A 16777-nucleotide genomic window follows, 5' to 3' on the forward strand; every position below is an offset into this window, starting at 1 on the left:
GGTCCTCATTTGTTACAGGCTATATTTGAGGTTACGTTAACATATTATATGACTTTGTGGTAATATCAGATGCAATTACAATACAACAGATTGTATATTTCAAATGACTCTACCCTAGAGAAATAAAATGATCAGAAATGAGTCGTTCTTATGGGCTTAGATTTTTCTTAAGTGTATTATGTGGCATCACAATAGTTGAGAGGTAGCCCAAACCTTCATTATCCTAATAGAAAAAGAAACATTATTACTATTTGTGTGCCCAGAACTATTGACAGAAAGGCCTATAGACAGCATCAGTATCATTTCTTCAATGGGGAAAATCTACAGAACCCCTTTCCTGAATATCACATAGGGAAGTAAATTAAATCATGTTCTCAGTTTGGCATATTCCAAAGGGGTTGATTTTAAATTTCTATTTGATTTAGACTCTAGAGAAATTATAAATGAGGGGGGAAAAAACTGTCCTGAATATCTGATATAGGCTTCTTCTGGTAGCTTATACTTAGGCATTATACGTTAAACCAGCAGAGCAAAAGCTGTCTTTGGGTTGGATGTAAATGAAATGGCAACAGTCCTCTTAGCAGGCATTTGAGCAAGAATGGCAGTTTTAGATGTTGTTGGATTAACTCCAGGGCTCACCTCAGCACACCAAACGGATCAGTTGGCCTGGGGGTCAACAGCAGGAAATAGCCACTTGGCACTTGGTTTGGAAGAAGAAAATGTTCTGAAAGTTAAGATGAGAAAAGGAGACTATGTGGATTGGAAATGTCTCAAGAATCCCGGCTACTAGGAGGGTAAGGAAGGCTTCACTAAAGGCAGTTATAGAAGAAGGATCTGTGGTGTTCCCTGTCTTGCGTCTTTCATAAAAATGAAAGTATGAGGCCATCTCCCATCGTCACCCATTTCCGTTAAGACTGAGTCTCCCTTCAAAGCCGGAGTTTGGTACTCCTGTGTTTCTCGAAGGTTTTCCTGGAGCAAGTCAGGTGGAAAATGGAGGCATGCCCAAGAGCCATCCGCCCTACAGGCTCTTCCTCCTAACCTGGACTGGTTGACCAGATGCTTGAAGAAAGCATGTTGCCTGGACTCACTGAGGCTTACTGCAAGCAAGTCTGTGTCTGTCACAGGGGCCGTCCTTATTTATCTCATTTCACAAACAGGAGCTTTTATTCCTTTATTGCCACTGCCTTGGGCCTGACCACGGGCTGTGCTGTTGCAGGTGAACCTGGCTATGATCCTCTATAAAGCCTTATTGAATCTTTGGCTTTCCTACCAGCTGGAAACACAATGATGAACTGATGGTAAAAGGTTCCTGCTTTCATACTTCTTAGAGAAACTAACATTAGTCCAAAATGCTCATAAATGCCAAGTAGCCAAGTCACACGAGAGGCCTCTTGTGGCTTTGCGCCTCCCTCAGCCAACAGGACCGCTTCGTTTCTGCAGGAATCCTTCTTTCCACCCCACCCTGAAATCCCCTGGTGCTCCACGAGCTCTGAGTGATCCTCTCTCTGACGTTCCAGAACCACTTCTATTCCGCGTGCACACTCTGGCCTCAGGACACGCAGCGGGCAGCGTTGGCTGAGCTCTTTCCCTCCCGGTTGTGTTAACTTCACCATCCCCACTCTTTGTTAAAGCCGGGAAGATACCAACTCCTCGAGAAAGCTGGAAGACGTTGTCATGGGGGGAGCTTGAAGGGTGAAGCGGAGGAGGAAGCTGTTTGGGACGTAATTGTAGGCAGCTGTGTGGCTGAGTAGTGCACTCTGGGTAATTATCCATAATATCCATTACACTGTGCATGGAAATTGTGGTTTTAGATCTGCGTTTTGGCAGGCCCCCTAATCAAATGTCTTTTGATAGTCATCCAGCTTAGCACCCTCTCAATTATGACTGACTCGGCTTTAATCTGGAGCCATTTTAACTGTGAATCTGCATTAATGAATATTTTGGGGGGTAGGGTTGTTTGTTGAACATGTGGCAGATAACTGATGCCATGGGGAGGTTTAAAAGGATGGGCTTCGAGAAAGAGCTGCTCCCCGTGCTGTGGCTTGCTGTCTCTTGAAGAGGGAGGAAGAGAAATGTGAGGGGTTTTTTAACTCTTTCAGCCTCTATCCTCAAGATGTGTGTGATCAAAGTAATGAATGGGAAAATGACAGAAAGAGCTGCTAACAAGCTCTTGCCTGCTCCCCTTCCCCCAGAAATGGGGCAGCCTTCATTTCCAGCAGCTTGCCGTTGTGCTTCATCATGCATTACTGTAGAAGGAGCAGCCCTGGGGAGGGCTCCTGAATCACAGGGCCCTGGCCCAAGAGGATGAGTCAGTAACTATGGCTACCAGAGCTGCTTGGAAGTCGGTGCGGATGCAGAACCGCGCTCCAGGAAGCCACTGCATATGCAAGTGACAGCAGAGAGAGGTCAGGGCTGGAGCTGAAGAATCTTCCATAATTGATTTCCACCACTGAATACAGGAAGACGATGAGACTGGGCTTCCTTTTGGGTTCCCGGCAACTAGTGGGCTCACAGCAGTTCAAAGTCAGTTTCGTAGTCATTGCTTTTGAACAGGGTAGAAGGTTGTGTATTGGTTGAGCAGGTCTCTCTTGCACCGCTGTTTCTTTTGGTTGAAAATGTTTATCTTCTGTAGCCAAGGGATGGATTTTTGGTGAAATGTGCCTTTTTGGCTATTTCAAAGAGAGACTTGGATGGGTACAGTATGGAGAAAGAAGGAGAGCCAGGGACATCGTGCGTGCCATAGGGGCCCAAAGCAAACGAATGGAAACTTCACTTTCACACGGTCTGTTGCAAGGCAGAGAGGAATCAGAATCATGGCTATTGAATTATTCTAATGTAATTAGGACAGACGCATTCTTTCTTGCTTATCAGATCATTTCTGGCATTTTTAAAGGTCATTTTAGAATCCTGATTTCAGAAGATGTTGCTTTCATTCTGCCCAGATGCTTTAAGTGAAATGCTTTTTTTTTTATCCACTTTCCCATTTGCAGTCTCCCTGCTTCCCACTCCATGTGTAACATCTGTTTTTTTAAAGATCAAAGGAATATAGTTATTTTGTTTTTGTTTTTTTCTTAAGTTTCCAAAAGTGACCTCAAATATTCAAAACATGACCCCTGGTTTCCATACATTTAAAGACCTCTGAGGAGACTCCCATTTCTAAAGTTACTCTTCTATATGGACAGTCATCCTTACAAGTAGGATTTGGACATTGGGATTCTTGAGAGCAGGAATTGCTTGGCTGTCCTGACAATTGAGTAAACTCTACTAGGAAATTTTCTTGCTATCAGGCATCTTTGCCTAAAACTCCAATTACATCTCCCCATCACTGCACCTCAGGTGGACTGGGTTGGATATAATGTACTTCAGAACTGTTTGGGAAGCCCTGTTAATTTTTCATTAAGTGGATAATGGTGCTGCATGTTTTAATGTCCATTCTGCAAGTCTGCTGGGAGCAGGGGATTGGATGGCAGTGGGCTGGAATGATCTGGTTCCCCCTTACTCCATGAGCTGCAGTAAGTAAACAGCTCCCAGCCCCTCGCCAATCTTATTAGAATTGAACTTTTGCTCTGCTGGCCCATTAGCAACTCACTAGTGTGTTTCTAATGTTTCAGGAATGACCATTCTAATTATTCCTTATTGACTGCTACAGAAACCATAGCACTTAATGGCAACATGTTAATGGTCTATGGGTATTGGTCAATAATTCATATGTGGAGAAACAGTAGAGAGCCTGCTTCCTCTGGGCCATTAGCCAAGCCCTCTGTAATCTTAAAGTGCTAGGATCCTTCCACCTCTGGATCTCACCTCTCTTAGCAGTTGTGACTGACTCATCACCTTTGTTGAATATTGGGTCTTGAGGGAATTAAGTATTTTTGCTTCCAGACCATTGGCCAAAGCAGTCAAGTCTCAGAACTGGCGCTCCCAGGATTGGGAGAATACCACTAGGCCCAAGGAACGAGTTTCCATTGCTCTCTACTTCCCTGTCTCTTTAGGTTGCTCGGCGCTGGGGTATCCAAAAGAACCGGCCAGCCATGAACTATGACAAGCTCAGCCGTTCTCTACGCTATTACTACGAAAAGGGCATCATGCAGAAGGTGAGCAGTTACGAGAGGCACCTAGACCACTCTGACCACTTTCAAACATGTCAAGGGCTTCTGTAATACGACTGTGTGTAATGGCTGGGAGAAAATGTTAGCGATTCTGTGGTAGGAAAAAACTTGGGAGAAAAAACTTAAGAGTGAAATGAGATATGAAGAGTATTTCTAATGCTCTTGGGGACGCAAACACCAGAGGCTGCACATGGAACACACTATAGGAAAATTGGGCCCCCCGGCTTTACTTAACCTGCCTCTAATTACCAAAATGTCCAGAAACATAGTCCAACAGTTACATCTGTAAAGGAGTACATGGAGGAGTCAGTTTGAAGGCCTCCACTCCCATAAGAGCTGAGCTGAAGTCTTGCGTTGTCAAAATACCCAGACCTCTAAATCTCTTGGTTTCATACTCTCAATAGTGTTAGAGGAGTAAGGAAATCCTATTTCTCTTTCAGAACCTATAGAAAAAACTGGAACTCAAATGTGAAAAACAACAACTACAAAAAAAAAAAAAAAAAAACCCACAAGGTTTATAGAATGGCAGCAGAATCAACTAGTACCAGGTCACTCTTTGCAGAATGAAGGCTAAGGCATATTTTGAGGAAGCCGGTACAAAAATCCTCATTGGCTGGGTGGAATGGGACCACAATCTGAAAATTACTTGGATAGGCAGAAGATGGGAATGATTAATCACTGGTTCATCTTTCTTAGCCACCGTATTTTATGCCACGCTCTTACCCAGATTCTAACATTTACACATTTAGGCTGTCTGTGGTGGGTAGCCAGTAAGATGCAGTGGCAGAAGTATACGGCCATGGCTGCTGAAAACCTGTCTGTGCTGAAGCCAGGCTTACCTCTTTCATAGGCAGGTGGTAATGGGACCCCAGTTTCCTCTCACCACCTTCAAAAGTATTAAAGAGTTTGCCATGGGCCTCTCGATAGAGAAGAAAGGTGAAGATAAAGGTAACGTCTTATAGACTTTGTAGTGTTTCATACAGACTCTAAGGCTATTGCTGGTCTGGGTACCATCAACAACTCGTTTCCTCACCCATGCTTCACTGCTTTCACTAGTATGGCCATCTTCTCTTAATTCATGTAGAATTTGTTTACCAAAGAATATACACCACATGCATGGAAGTCATTAGGCATATCAGAAAGGGGGGGGGGCTATTAAACTGTCATTCTATTTAAGAACTAGAACATTCCTAATGCCTTCATTACCTGGCCAGCCGATCATCACCTCATCACTCCCAAGAATCTGAAGTCCTAAGGCTGGGTCTCCTTTCTTGCCCCCAGTAGCCCCCGTGCACCTCTCCATCACAGTCCTTCTCTCTGTACTGTACTGTGAGCTCCTCTGGGGCAGCGCTGAGGGTTCGACTATAGTGCTTGGCACAGAGTTGATAGACAATCTAAATGGGCAGTCTCTTGACTTCCCCTTTCTGTAAAGCATACAATTCAGTGGTTTTTAAAATATATTCACAGAGTTGTGCAACCATCACCACAGTCAATTTTAGAAGATTTTATCGCCCCAGAAAGAAACCCCAAACCCATTCGCAATCACTTTCCATTTTCCCCCAAACCTTTCTCTCTCTCTCTCTCTCACACATACACACACACACACACACCCCTTTTAATGTTAATACTATCAGGTGGAATCCTAAAATTCAGGAAGAAGAGTTATTATTCCTTTGCTATTCCCAACTCCAGATCCAATCTGAGGGAATGTGACCAAGACACAATAACTTGAACTACCAACAATTAGTTTTCCCTGGGACCAGGTCCTCAGTTGTTTCAGGAAGTGGAAGAGAACTTCATTTCTGAGGACGAAACAGGCAGAGTGCTGGGAGGCACAAGAATGAGGCTTGGATGGCTTCCAATCCTAACACTCTCATTTATTAGTTGGATGCTTTAGATTGACCTGCCAAAACTTCTCTTCCCCAAAAAACAAAACAAAACAAATAAACAAAACAATAAAAAAAAAAAAAACCCTACTGTAATTTCACAGGGTAATATATGTGAAAATGTCCCAGAGGTAATACTGTGCTATGCCATGTAAGGAATTGTTGTTATATTTATGACATGACCCATGAGTGAAAGAAAACTAATTAAGGGTGAATGATAGGATGCCCGCATGGGGAGAGATATAGAAAGCCTGGAGTCCCATACTCTCAGCTTTTGAAAGGGAAAATTGAGGTGCACAGAGGTTAAGACTCATTAGTGACTGAACGAGGATGGGAAGCCATCCACTCCTGGCTCCTGATCTCGTATTATTTCCACTCTGCCCTTCTGCCTCACTCTGCTGCATATATGTACTGGCTTTTGGGGTGGGCCATCAAGAGATTTAGCGTTAAGCCTGTAACTAAATAGGGTTGTTTGGGTATATCTGCTACCCTTACATCTTGTTTTGGTGATGATGCTGCTTGTTCAGTTTTGCTCACACAGCCCCTAATTCCTAGTGCTTGAGTTCCAAAGAACATTGGTGCAGACAACCGTGTTCTGGTGACTAGACAGACATGTCACCATAAAATAAGCTTTCGGACCTATTAGGAGAATTCTACCGTTCCCTCTCTAAGCTGCCACCATAGCAACAGATGTTTTTAAACCCAAGATTTAGAAGCAAAGCCATATTTCTGCAATTGAAAAGAGATTCTAGAATCACAACATAATGACCAAAGGGCAGGGTAAAACTCGACCTTTTGAATTTTTGAGCTTAAACATGTTCATTTTATCAGTAATTTCAGCGGCCTTCCCTTGCCCCTTTGCATTACCCAAGCCAAGCACATTATCAGGCTTGCTTTTCAATGGTGGAGTTCCTCTTGCACTGATGCTAACCAACCAGCAGAGAATGGCTGATCCCATGGACCTGGATGGCTCATCAGCTACATCGTGAGGCCTTTGAATCAAGACCTTTGGTTCTAATAATAAGATAATGCATAAAATTCATAAAAAGATAGTTAGCAGTTCTTCGATGTAGCAGAACTGTGGAATGCAAAATTTTAAATCATTGGTAAGCCAAAAAGCAGTTCTGTTTGGCTTAGGAACACATTCAAACTTCCGCATAGGCTTTAATGATCAAATTCCTAGCCTTTTGAAATAACGAAGCTGTACCGTGAAGACTGTGGACTTTGGAGGTAACTGAAAACATGGCCTGACTTCTGCTTTTCACTTTTCAATCTTCCTTGTAACACCAAGCACCGGCCTCAGTATAACCTTTCTTTCTCACCTGTGAATATAACACAGTGAGAATTTGCCTCTAAAAGAACATAAACAAACAAACAAACAAAAGGTGAGCCTATCCAGTGTGAATTTGAAATTGGGGTGTCTTTCAGTCAGTCAGATGACACCGCTGCTGAGCACTGGTATCAACAAAACACTTGGCACATGAGAGGTCTCCCAGATTTCTTCAAATAAATCGGAATGGTCTGGGCCATCAGCTATTAATGCGCGTCCTTTGGTCCCCGGCTCCTTGAGAACTTGTTGACATATGAATACCTCACCATCCTTCCCTTCCCTGGTTTCCTCCCCCCACCCCTGCGACCCCGTGCCCTGTTCCAGCTGGGTCTGAGAAGGTGTGCTTTCTCTCTCAGGTGGCCGGGGAGCGATATGTCTACAAATTTGTCTGTGACCCAGATGCCCTTTTCTCCATGGCCTTCCCCGACAACCAGCGTCCGTTCCTGAAAGCAGAGTCTGAGTGTCACCTCAACGAGGAAGATACCCTGCCGCTGACCCACTTTGAAGACAACCCAGCTTACCTCCTGGACATGGATCGCTGCGGCAGCCTCCCCTATGCTGAGGGCTTTGCTTACTAAGTTTCTGAGTGGCTGAGCGGCCTAACCCTAGAGCTAGCAGTTCCCATTCAGGCAAACGAGGGCAGTGGTTTTGTGTGTGTTTTTGGCTGTTCCTAAAGCTTGCCCTTTGAGTATTATCTGGAGAACCCAAGCTGTCTCTGGATTGGCACCCTTAACGACAGATACCTTGGCTGGGGAGTGGGAACAGGGAAGGGACCGAAAAACCACCAAAAGGCTGGTGCCTCAGCTCTGATCCTGACAAGGTTTCTGGGAAGAGATTGCAAAGAAGCCTCCTTCCCACGGACAATATCTGCAAAGCAATACCTTGTTCAGGTTAGTGCCCACAAACCGGGACAGAGTGTGTGACAATCTGCATTGGTCATGGACTACTAATTGCCTTTACATCGAAGGGCTCTGATTTGCACAATTTATTGACAAAGAAATGACAAACCCATAGAACGTTCGGCGAAGAAGCTGGGGCAGCTCAGCCCATGAAGGGTTAAAAGTAGATCTTAAAATTCGGAGAGCTCTTCAAGCTCAAGCTGAAATGTTTCCCCCTGGGTCTAGAAAGAAGGGGGTGAAAGTCAGAACAGCTGTTACCCACTCCGTGGTTCTCAAATAATAAACCGTCGCTACTCTTGGGAACCTTCTAGCCATGTGGTCACCACGTAGAACAAGCCCCCTTTCTCTTCCCAGTCACACGGCTGTGTGTGGACGGCTTTCATTGTAGAAGGGTGACTTACACTTTTGACAGTATTTTGTTTTGCTTCGATTCGGGGGATCGTTTTGTTTTGGTGGTTGTTTTGGGAAAACAGTTTATAAACTGATTTTTGTAGTTTTGGTATTTAAAGCAAAAAAAAAAAAACAAACCTTTTGGTAACTGTGCACTGCGTCCTTAGCACGGCAGTGCCGACTGATGAAGACGCTGCAGCTTGAAAGGGGCTTTGCTGGGGGCGCCCCCTTAGCCACGCACAAGCCCACTCTATTGCCTGCTTTGTGCTTTCTGCACCAGACAGCCTGACGGAACATTTGCACCTGAGTTGTACATTTTTGAGGTGTGCAGGGCAGCCTGGACACACCGCTTAGATTCCATGTGTATAGTTCCCCGTGTCCTCTAACAATCCCTCTCTGGAAAGCATATGTACATAATACGCGTCATGTCCATTTGACACCTGGCCACCCGGTGGGAACCCTGGGGCTGTCTGCTGTCTCCCCAGGCATGACCGATGACAATTTCCATTTCATCAGTTCGTTTTCTTTTTTTTTTTTTTTTTTCTTTAATTCTTGGACTTTAAACCCTGCATAGGATTCAACAGGGTTTGAGATGTACGTGTGACACTGACAGGTAAAACAGTGCTAGCAGTTTAGTTTCCCTCCACCTTATCAAAAAAAAAAAAAAAAAAAAAAAAAAGTTTACTCCAGATGCTGTATGATACTGGAAAAGTTTTCCACCACCCAGCTAAAGCAATGTGCAAGTCGGCCTCAGAGTAGAGGAGAAGTTCTTAGGAAGTAAGTGGTAGTGCCTTGCTGCCTGCTCCGCTGATAGGATCCCTTGCTCCCCCTCCCGCCCCCCGCGGCACTTAGCACGTTGATAATGACCCCTGGTCTGCACCTGCACCAGACAGTGCTGACCCAGTGAGGGGAAGAAACATGCTTTCCGTTGTTGCCTCTGAACAGGGTGCGCACCCATCTCCACTAGACCCCCTTCTGATCAGCAGCAGCACGTTCGCAAAGAGGTTCACTAGGGAGAAGGGGCGCGTTTTACAGCTATGAACACATGAGGTTTCCCCCTATTGGAAGCTAATTAGCCCGCCAAGGTATTGAACCTCTAGCTTGGGCCTTAATTAGCATTGTACTCTAATCAAAGGACTCTTCCCCAACCATATTTATAGCTCTCTAACCTACACATAGTCTATATATAGATGCATACTTCACCCCCAGCTGGCTAGAGATTTATTTGTTGTAAATGCTGTATAGGATTTGTTTTTTTTCTTCCTTCTCCTGGTTTGGGTTTTCTTTTCTTGATGGATTTACGCTGTCTTAGCAAGTATGAAACTAACCTTCTGTAGCCTGAGCTCTCCTCCCCACCCCCCACCCCACGCTGTAACTACCGGGCCTGTGCTGTCACGGGACACAGGATGGCGTATCACCGTTGCATTCCCATTGGACTCATGCACCTCCCGGATGGTTTTGGTTTTTTTTTTTAATTTCTTTTGTTTTGTTTTATTTTTGCTTCTTTTCCAGAGTGTGGAAAGTCTACAGTGCAGAAAGGCTTTAACCTGCCAGTTGATTTGAAATACTTTCCCCCGCGCAGGGCCGTATGCAATCCTGCCAAGCTGCGTTATATTCTGTACTGTGTACAATAAAGAAGTTTGCTTTCAGTTTACCAAGTGCCTGAAACCTGCCTCTTTCTTGCCCTCCATGGTCTCCCTGGAAAGCAAGCAGAAGCCACCTGGCTTTCTCTCTCTCTCATTCTCTCTGATCTCCCTCTCCCTTAACCTTAATTAACCTGAAATATTATTTAACCTTCCCAGTGGACTGGAGTTGAGACTAATTAAAAGAAGCTGGAAATAGAAGTGCCCCATGCTCTTTGGCCTCACCTCTCAAACTCTGGCGAAAAATCGGGATCCGAAGCACGAGGAGGTAGAGAGGTCCTCTTCCCAGCCAGTGGTGAGCGGAGACCACCCCCTCCCCTTGTGCCCACCTACCTGCTCAAAATCTGTGACCATTTGCCAAAGCCTAGCTCCCGTTTGGACCCTGGATTTTGTGAAAGATTACTAACTAGGCTAGAACTGTGAGTTCCAGAGTGATTGGAGCTCAGCCCCTCAGATACTTACTTAACCAAGAAGCACCTAAGGAATTCTTCATTACTAATTTTCCCCCAACAAGCTTTGATCTCAACAAGTAAAATTTTTACCAATATCATCAGGCTGTTCCTTGAGAATGACAACAAAGACCTGGGAAAGTCTTGGCCTGTTTCTTTCCTGGCCGTGCAGCAGAAGGAATTTTTCTTCCCGGGTGTCTCCTCCTCGTGGGCATGTATTGTTGGGGGTGGGGGTGTGGTGGAAGGAAAAATTGGCTGGGTGCGGGGCAAGGCCATGCCGTGTTACTCTTTCACGTTTTTCTGCACCTTCCTTTGGGCTTTTCAAGACTCCCATTACAGGAGAGAAATAAATAGAACCTTTTTCCAGGCCTCTTAACAGAAGGCTTTCTGTAAATTTATCTACCGTCTGTCTTTCACTGTTTTACAAGCCTGTAAGTGTACAAACATCTGAGACTGAATCCGTGCATAGCGGCTCGAATTGGAGCTTGTGGGGCCTGAATGCCTGCCACATAAACCCATTAGCTTCGACAGATTAAGAGGAGATGCCTGGGGACAAGGCAGGGGAGCCCAGGACAAGGCGAGCTCTGCCTCTCCGCTTCACCACGATAAGTCTGTGACAATCAGTTCCCCATTATTCACGGGCTCATTATCCAACCCGGGCCTGGACCCAGATTGTTAACCTAATGCCGGAGGTCACCAAACACCGGGCCGTCCTTCTAGCGTTGGGCGCTAGGATAAGGAAGCCCAGAAAATGTGAAGTTTACTCTTCATCGAGGTCCCCTTTCGTGAGCCAAGCCAGGCAGACAATGCTTACTCAGTTGTTAGATGACAAAGAGGTAGTGTGAGGGTGAAAGAATGCAGTCATGAGAGCCCGGGTATGTGCAGAATCTAAATTCTAACGCAGCTGGGACAAACGTAGACGAAAGTGGAAGAAAAACACTCATGTACCCAGATGGTTGGACCCCTTAGACAATCCATTGCCTGGTGGTATAGGTGGCTGGAGCTCCGTGTGTGGCCTCTGGAACATAAGCAAAAGGGTTCGTAAAAGGCCAGAAAAGCATCAGTTTTAGCACATATATTTACGTAAGCATTGATTTAATTTAGCATAAGTGCACTGTACTTAAAGTAGGCGGTGGAAGTGAGAGTGGTGGTCAGACCAGACGCTGGGTCCTGACCCCGGCAAATGCACTGATGTCCCAGACGCTGGTCCTTGAGCCATCAGCCTTGCTTCTGCTCCTCCGGTTTAAGATCTGCATCCATACCTAAGCCTTGTTTGTTGACCTTCGCAGTGAACCTCAGAGAGCTCACCTTTGGATGGCACTTAACAGTTTACAGAGCACTTTTTCGTCCCCATTATCTTTTTGGCAGGCTTTCTTAAATGGTAACACTCTGTTGAAATCGAATCTGAAAATACGGCTGTTAAGCCTCCCAAAGTACTTTCTTGGAATGTTCACAGTGGCTGCAGTGGGGAGAGGACTAGACACGGGGGTTCTGGCCCCAACTCTGGGACTGACTGGATTAACTCGATGATCTCAGAGCCATCCTGATCCTACCCCCCAGGTCAGCATGTGCATTGACAAGCCGATGCCTCTGGATCTTTTAGGAGGTATGGGAGAGAGGAGTTTCTTCGGGAGTTCAAGGTGTGTGTGTGTGTGTGTGTGTGTGTGTGTGTGTGTGTGTGTGTACATACACATGTGTGCAAAGGTTTAACAGTTAAAAACATTCTCAAGTCATTACTTCTGAGGAAGTTATGAGCTGAGTCCCACCATTAAAGGTATGTGCTTGTTCATTTCCCAGGCCTCTGCGGGGCACCTGCTAGAAGCCAGGCACTGCTGGATGCTGAAGATAAATGACTTCGGATGGCCTTTTTCAAATAAAACCCTGTTCGTGGCACGGTAGTACCTTAGTGACTCCATAAACGGTGTAGTCCCTGGCTCACGGCGGCTCGGTCACAAACGCCACTGACACCGCCTTCTTCGGACCACACTGACCAGAGGCTGAGGAGGGCGGGCATTTCCCCTCAAGGTACTTCCCACCAGGAAGAGCAGAGGATAGACCCGGGGGTCCGTGTGCTGGGAACTGTTGGCAGAGGCAGGAACGCCGGCAAAGGGCTTAGGCAAAGCAGAGCAGGGATGTGGGGTGGCGACGCCCACTTCCCGCATTAGCAGGGCTCTCCTGGATGACCTTGGTCTCCATACTTAAGGTGGGTGATTCTTTGCTTCCGTCGTTCTGTTAACCAACATTTATCAAGCATCTCTTTTGTATAAGACAGTGCAATAGATGCTTCGAGAAGGGCGTGGGGGTCACACAGGGAAACCCACCCTCCCCTTAAACAGCTCACAGGCTAGTGGGGAAAATGGTTTTCTACGTGAAACTAGAATACAAGTTGTAACTATTACTCATCCAGTAAATTGTGCCTGTGCTATGCCAGGCACAGCTCTGCGATCAGTGGTGGGAAGACAAAAAGAGGTGCAAGTCTCTTGCTCTCAGGGATCTTGCCTTTGGGGGAGGGGGTAAAAATCACATGAAACACATAGTGATGGTGTTCTTTAGATGGTGTTCAGTACTGCGGCAAAAATAAAGCAAGGAAGGGAAATAGTGAAGGGTGAAGTGTGGGGGTTGTGATTCTAAGCAGGGATGTCAGGGAAGACCTCACGGCTGGGTAAAGACTTGAAAAAAGTAAAATACCCGGATGGATCGCTGAAGGAAAAGCATGTGGACAGAGGGAAGAGCAAATGCGAGGCCCTGGAACTTTGAATACTGAGGAATATTGAGGAATAGCAAGGCCTGTGACTCACATCAGAGGGAGTGAGATACGCCGGGGCACACAGAGAGAGAAAGGCAGAAAGAAGTTGTGGTTGTATTATCTAGGGACAGGCAGGCTCTCGAAAGACTGACCTTTGCTCTCTTAATGTTTAGCTGTCAGAGGTTTTGAGAGACAAGTGACATAATCTGACCTGTATTTGAAAGGACCCCTCTGGCTGCAGAGTTGAAAATAGATTATAGGGAACAGGGAAGGAAGCCCAAGCCTGTATCGTGGGCTATACAGTAATGCAGGCGAGGTGACACATGGTTTGGTCCAGGCCACAAAGAGGCCATAGTCTGGTAGAGCCCATAGGTTTTAGATGTGTAGAGTGAGAGAAAGAGAGGAATCTGTTATGGCTCCAAGGTTTTTTGGCAAAGCTGCCATTTACAGCTCCTTACTGAGATAGAGGAGGAGAGATTGGGGGTGGGAGGGGGAGAAGAACGGGCCTCCTGTTTTGAACGCATTAACTTTGAGATGCCTATTAGAAAACCAAATGGGAACACTGATTTGGATATACAAGTCAGGAGTTCAGGGGAGAGATCCAGACCATAGAGACAAAGAAGTCATCAATGTGTATTTAAAGCTGAGGCTGGATGAGATCACTAAGGGAATGTGTCTAGATAGAAAAAAGAAAAGTTCCCAGGACTGAGCCCTGAGGACTTAAAGATTAAGAGGTTGAGGTATGGAAAAGAACCATCAGAGAAGGGGGAAAGTGGCTAGTCAAGAAGGGACGATCAGAACAGTATCTTCAGGAGAAAGGAGAAATCAATACGGCGGGTGATTCTGATTCCCTGTCAGTAGGGTGAGGAAAGAATTAGCAACATGGAGGTCATGGATTACTTGTGCATGAATGATCCGAAGAAGGTTTTAGGCAGGGATCAGCCAAGGCTCCATGGATTCTGAATCCTGGGCTTGAGTTCAGCTCAGACTCTCTCACTAGCCCTTGGATTCCCTGACTCTCAAAGTCTGAAAGAGCCCTGGGCATCCCTGCCAGGTGCCCTGCCCAGGAGATATTAGGTGAGTGATTCAGGGCTAGAGGAGGAGAGATTACATTGCTGTAATCACCATCTTTGCCATTCCTGTGGGACTCTGTTCTTGTTCTGTGCTCCTCAATTTCCTTTTTTGAAATGTTAAGTGTTTTTAAATAACCTTTTTCATATTACACAATTAGCATATGTTCTTTGTAGAAAAACAGAAAAAAGCCTTAGCCCAAATTTAAAACTATTCTGAAAACTCCACGTAGAAGTCACAGTAAACCCTCTATCATACATCCCTCCACATGGCTTTTCTTTTTTTTTAATTAATTAATGTATTAGAGAGAGAGAGAGAGAGAGAGAGAGAGTGTGTGTGTGTGTGTGTGTGTGCGTGCAAGCAGCAGTGGGGCAGGGCAGAAGGAGAGAAAGAGAGAATCCTCTAGCAGACTCCCCACTTAGGGGGAAGCCCAAAAGGGAGCTGGATCCCAGGACCCTGAGATCATGACCTGAGCCAAAATCAAGAGCCGGTTGCTTAACCAACTGAGCCAGTTGGAGCTCCATCCACATGCCTTTTCTCTGGACTAGTATTTAATTATGAAAAAAAGGTCATGCTATACAGTGAACATAGTTTTGTAACTTATTTTTTAAACAATATATTTTGAATATCTTTCCAGATCAGGAAGTCTTTCTCTTACAGTATCATTGTTAGTGCCTGCATCGTATTTCACAGTACATTCGTACTATAACATTTTTGAGCAGTCCCTTTGCTAAAGATTAAGGCACCACAAATATATATCCAAAACCAAGCCAAATGATCTCCATCCTCCAAAATCAAGTAAATAAAAACAAGAACTGAGGGTTTTTCTGGGGTTCCCAATTAACAACCAACTCTGACTAATTTTACCTCCCAGATATCTCTCAAATCCACATCCACCATCATTGCCATAACTGAACCACAACCACCTCTCACTGGACTATTGCCATCACTATCTAACCCACCTCACTTCATCCATCCTTACCTCCCCCAGCCCCTTCTCCCTACTCTAGTCAGAGTGCCCAAGGCACTCCCTCACTTGAGACTTCCCATCGACACCACTGAAGTACCTAAAATTTAAAAAGCCTAATGTCACCACATGTTGGCGAGAATACAGTGCTGAGGGCGTGTAAAATGGGGTGACCCCTTTGGAAAATGGGTGGTTTCTTATGAAGGTAAACAGACATCCACCTGATGATCAAGCAAGTCCAGTCATGAGTATTTAGCCCAGAGAGATAAGATAATGTGTTCACGAAGACCTCTGTGAGAACATTAGAGAAGCCTCATTCACAAGAGCCACCAAAAGCAACCCAAGTGTCCATCCAGGGAGGATCCCATAAACAGGTTGTGGTATCCACAGAACAAAACGCTACTCAGTAATTAAAAAAAGAAGGCAACGGAGAAGAAGGAAGAGAAGGAGGAGGAGGAGGAGGAGGAGGGAGGGGGAGGGGTGAGGGAGGAGGAGGAGGGAGGGGCAGGAGAAGAAGAAGAAGAATGGGCTGTGGTGATAGAAATGCTCTAGATGGGGAGGAGTCAAGATGGCGGAGAAGTAGCAAGCTGAGACTGCTTCAGCTAGCCGGAGATCAGCTAGATAGCTTATCTAAAGATTGCAAACACCTGAAAATCCATCGGCAGATTGAAGAGAAGAAGAACAGCAATTCTGGAAACAGAAAAACAACCACTTTCTGAAAGGTAGGACCGGCGGAGAAGTGAATCCAAAGCGACGGGAAGATAGACCCCGGGGGGAGGGGCCGGCTCCCGGCAAGCGGCGGAGCAACCGCGCACAAAATCAGGACTTTTAAAAGTCTGTTCCGCTGAGGGACATCGCTCCAGAGGCTAAACCGGGGCGAAGCCCACGCGGGGTCAGCGTGGCCTCAGGTCCCGCAGGGTCACAGAAGGATCGGGGGTGTCTGAGTGTCGCAGAGCTTGCGGGTATTGGAACGGGAAAGCCGGCTACAGAGACAGAGCCGACAGTAAGCTCGCAGCTCCGTGTTACCTTGAACCGGTCGCAGGCTCGGTGAGCTCGGAGCGCGGCCGGAGGTCAGGCAGACGGGAGTAACTGGGCGCTGTTCTCTGAGGGCGCACTGAGGAGTGGGGCCCTGGGCTCTCGGCTCCTCCGGGCCGGAGACCAGGAGGCCGCCATTTGTATTCCCGTCCTCTGGAACTCTACGGAAAGCGCTCAGGGAACAAAAGCTCCTGAAAGCAAACCCGAGCGGATTACTCACCCCGGCCCCGGGTAAGGGCGGTGTAATTCCGC

General features: G+C 46.1%; 1 protein-coding gene across 1 annotated transcript in view; it reads left to right on the forward strand.

Moving 5' to 3' along the window:
- The window catches only part of ETV5 (ETS variant transcription factor 5), a 58143-nt gene extending 47875 nt beyond the window's left edge, over positions 1-10268 (forward strand). Inside the window, exons 12-13 of the mRNA XM_059163211.1 lie at positions 3993-4094; positions 7682-10268. Coding sequence (XP_059019194.1) covers positions 3993-4094; positions 7682-7903 — 324 coding nt within the window. The 3' untranslated portion in view covers positions 7904-10268. The remainder of the gene's footprint in view (positions 1-3992; positions 4095-7681) is intronic.
- Positions 10269-16777: the final 6509 nt, after the last annotated feature.

Source organism: Mustela lutreola, chromosome 2 (assembly GCF_030435805.1).
Source record: "Mustela lutreola isolate mMusLut2 chromosome 2, mMusLut2.pri, whole genome shotgun sequence".
In the NCBI taxonomy this organism is placed as follows: Eukaryota; Metazoa; Chordata; class Mammalia; order Carnivora; family Mustelidae; genus Mustela; species Mustela lutreola.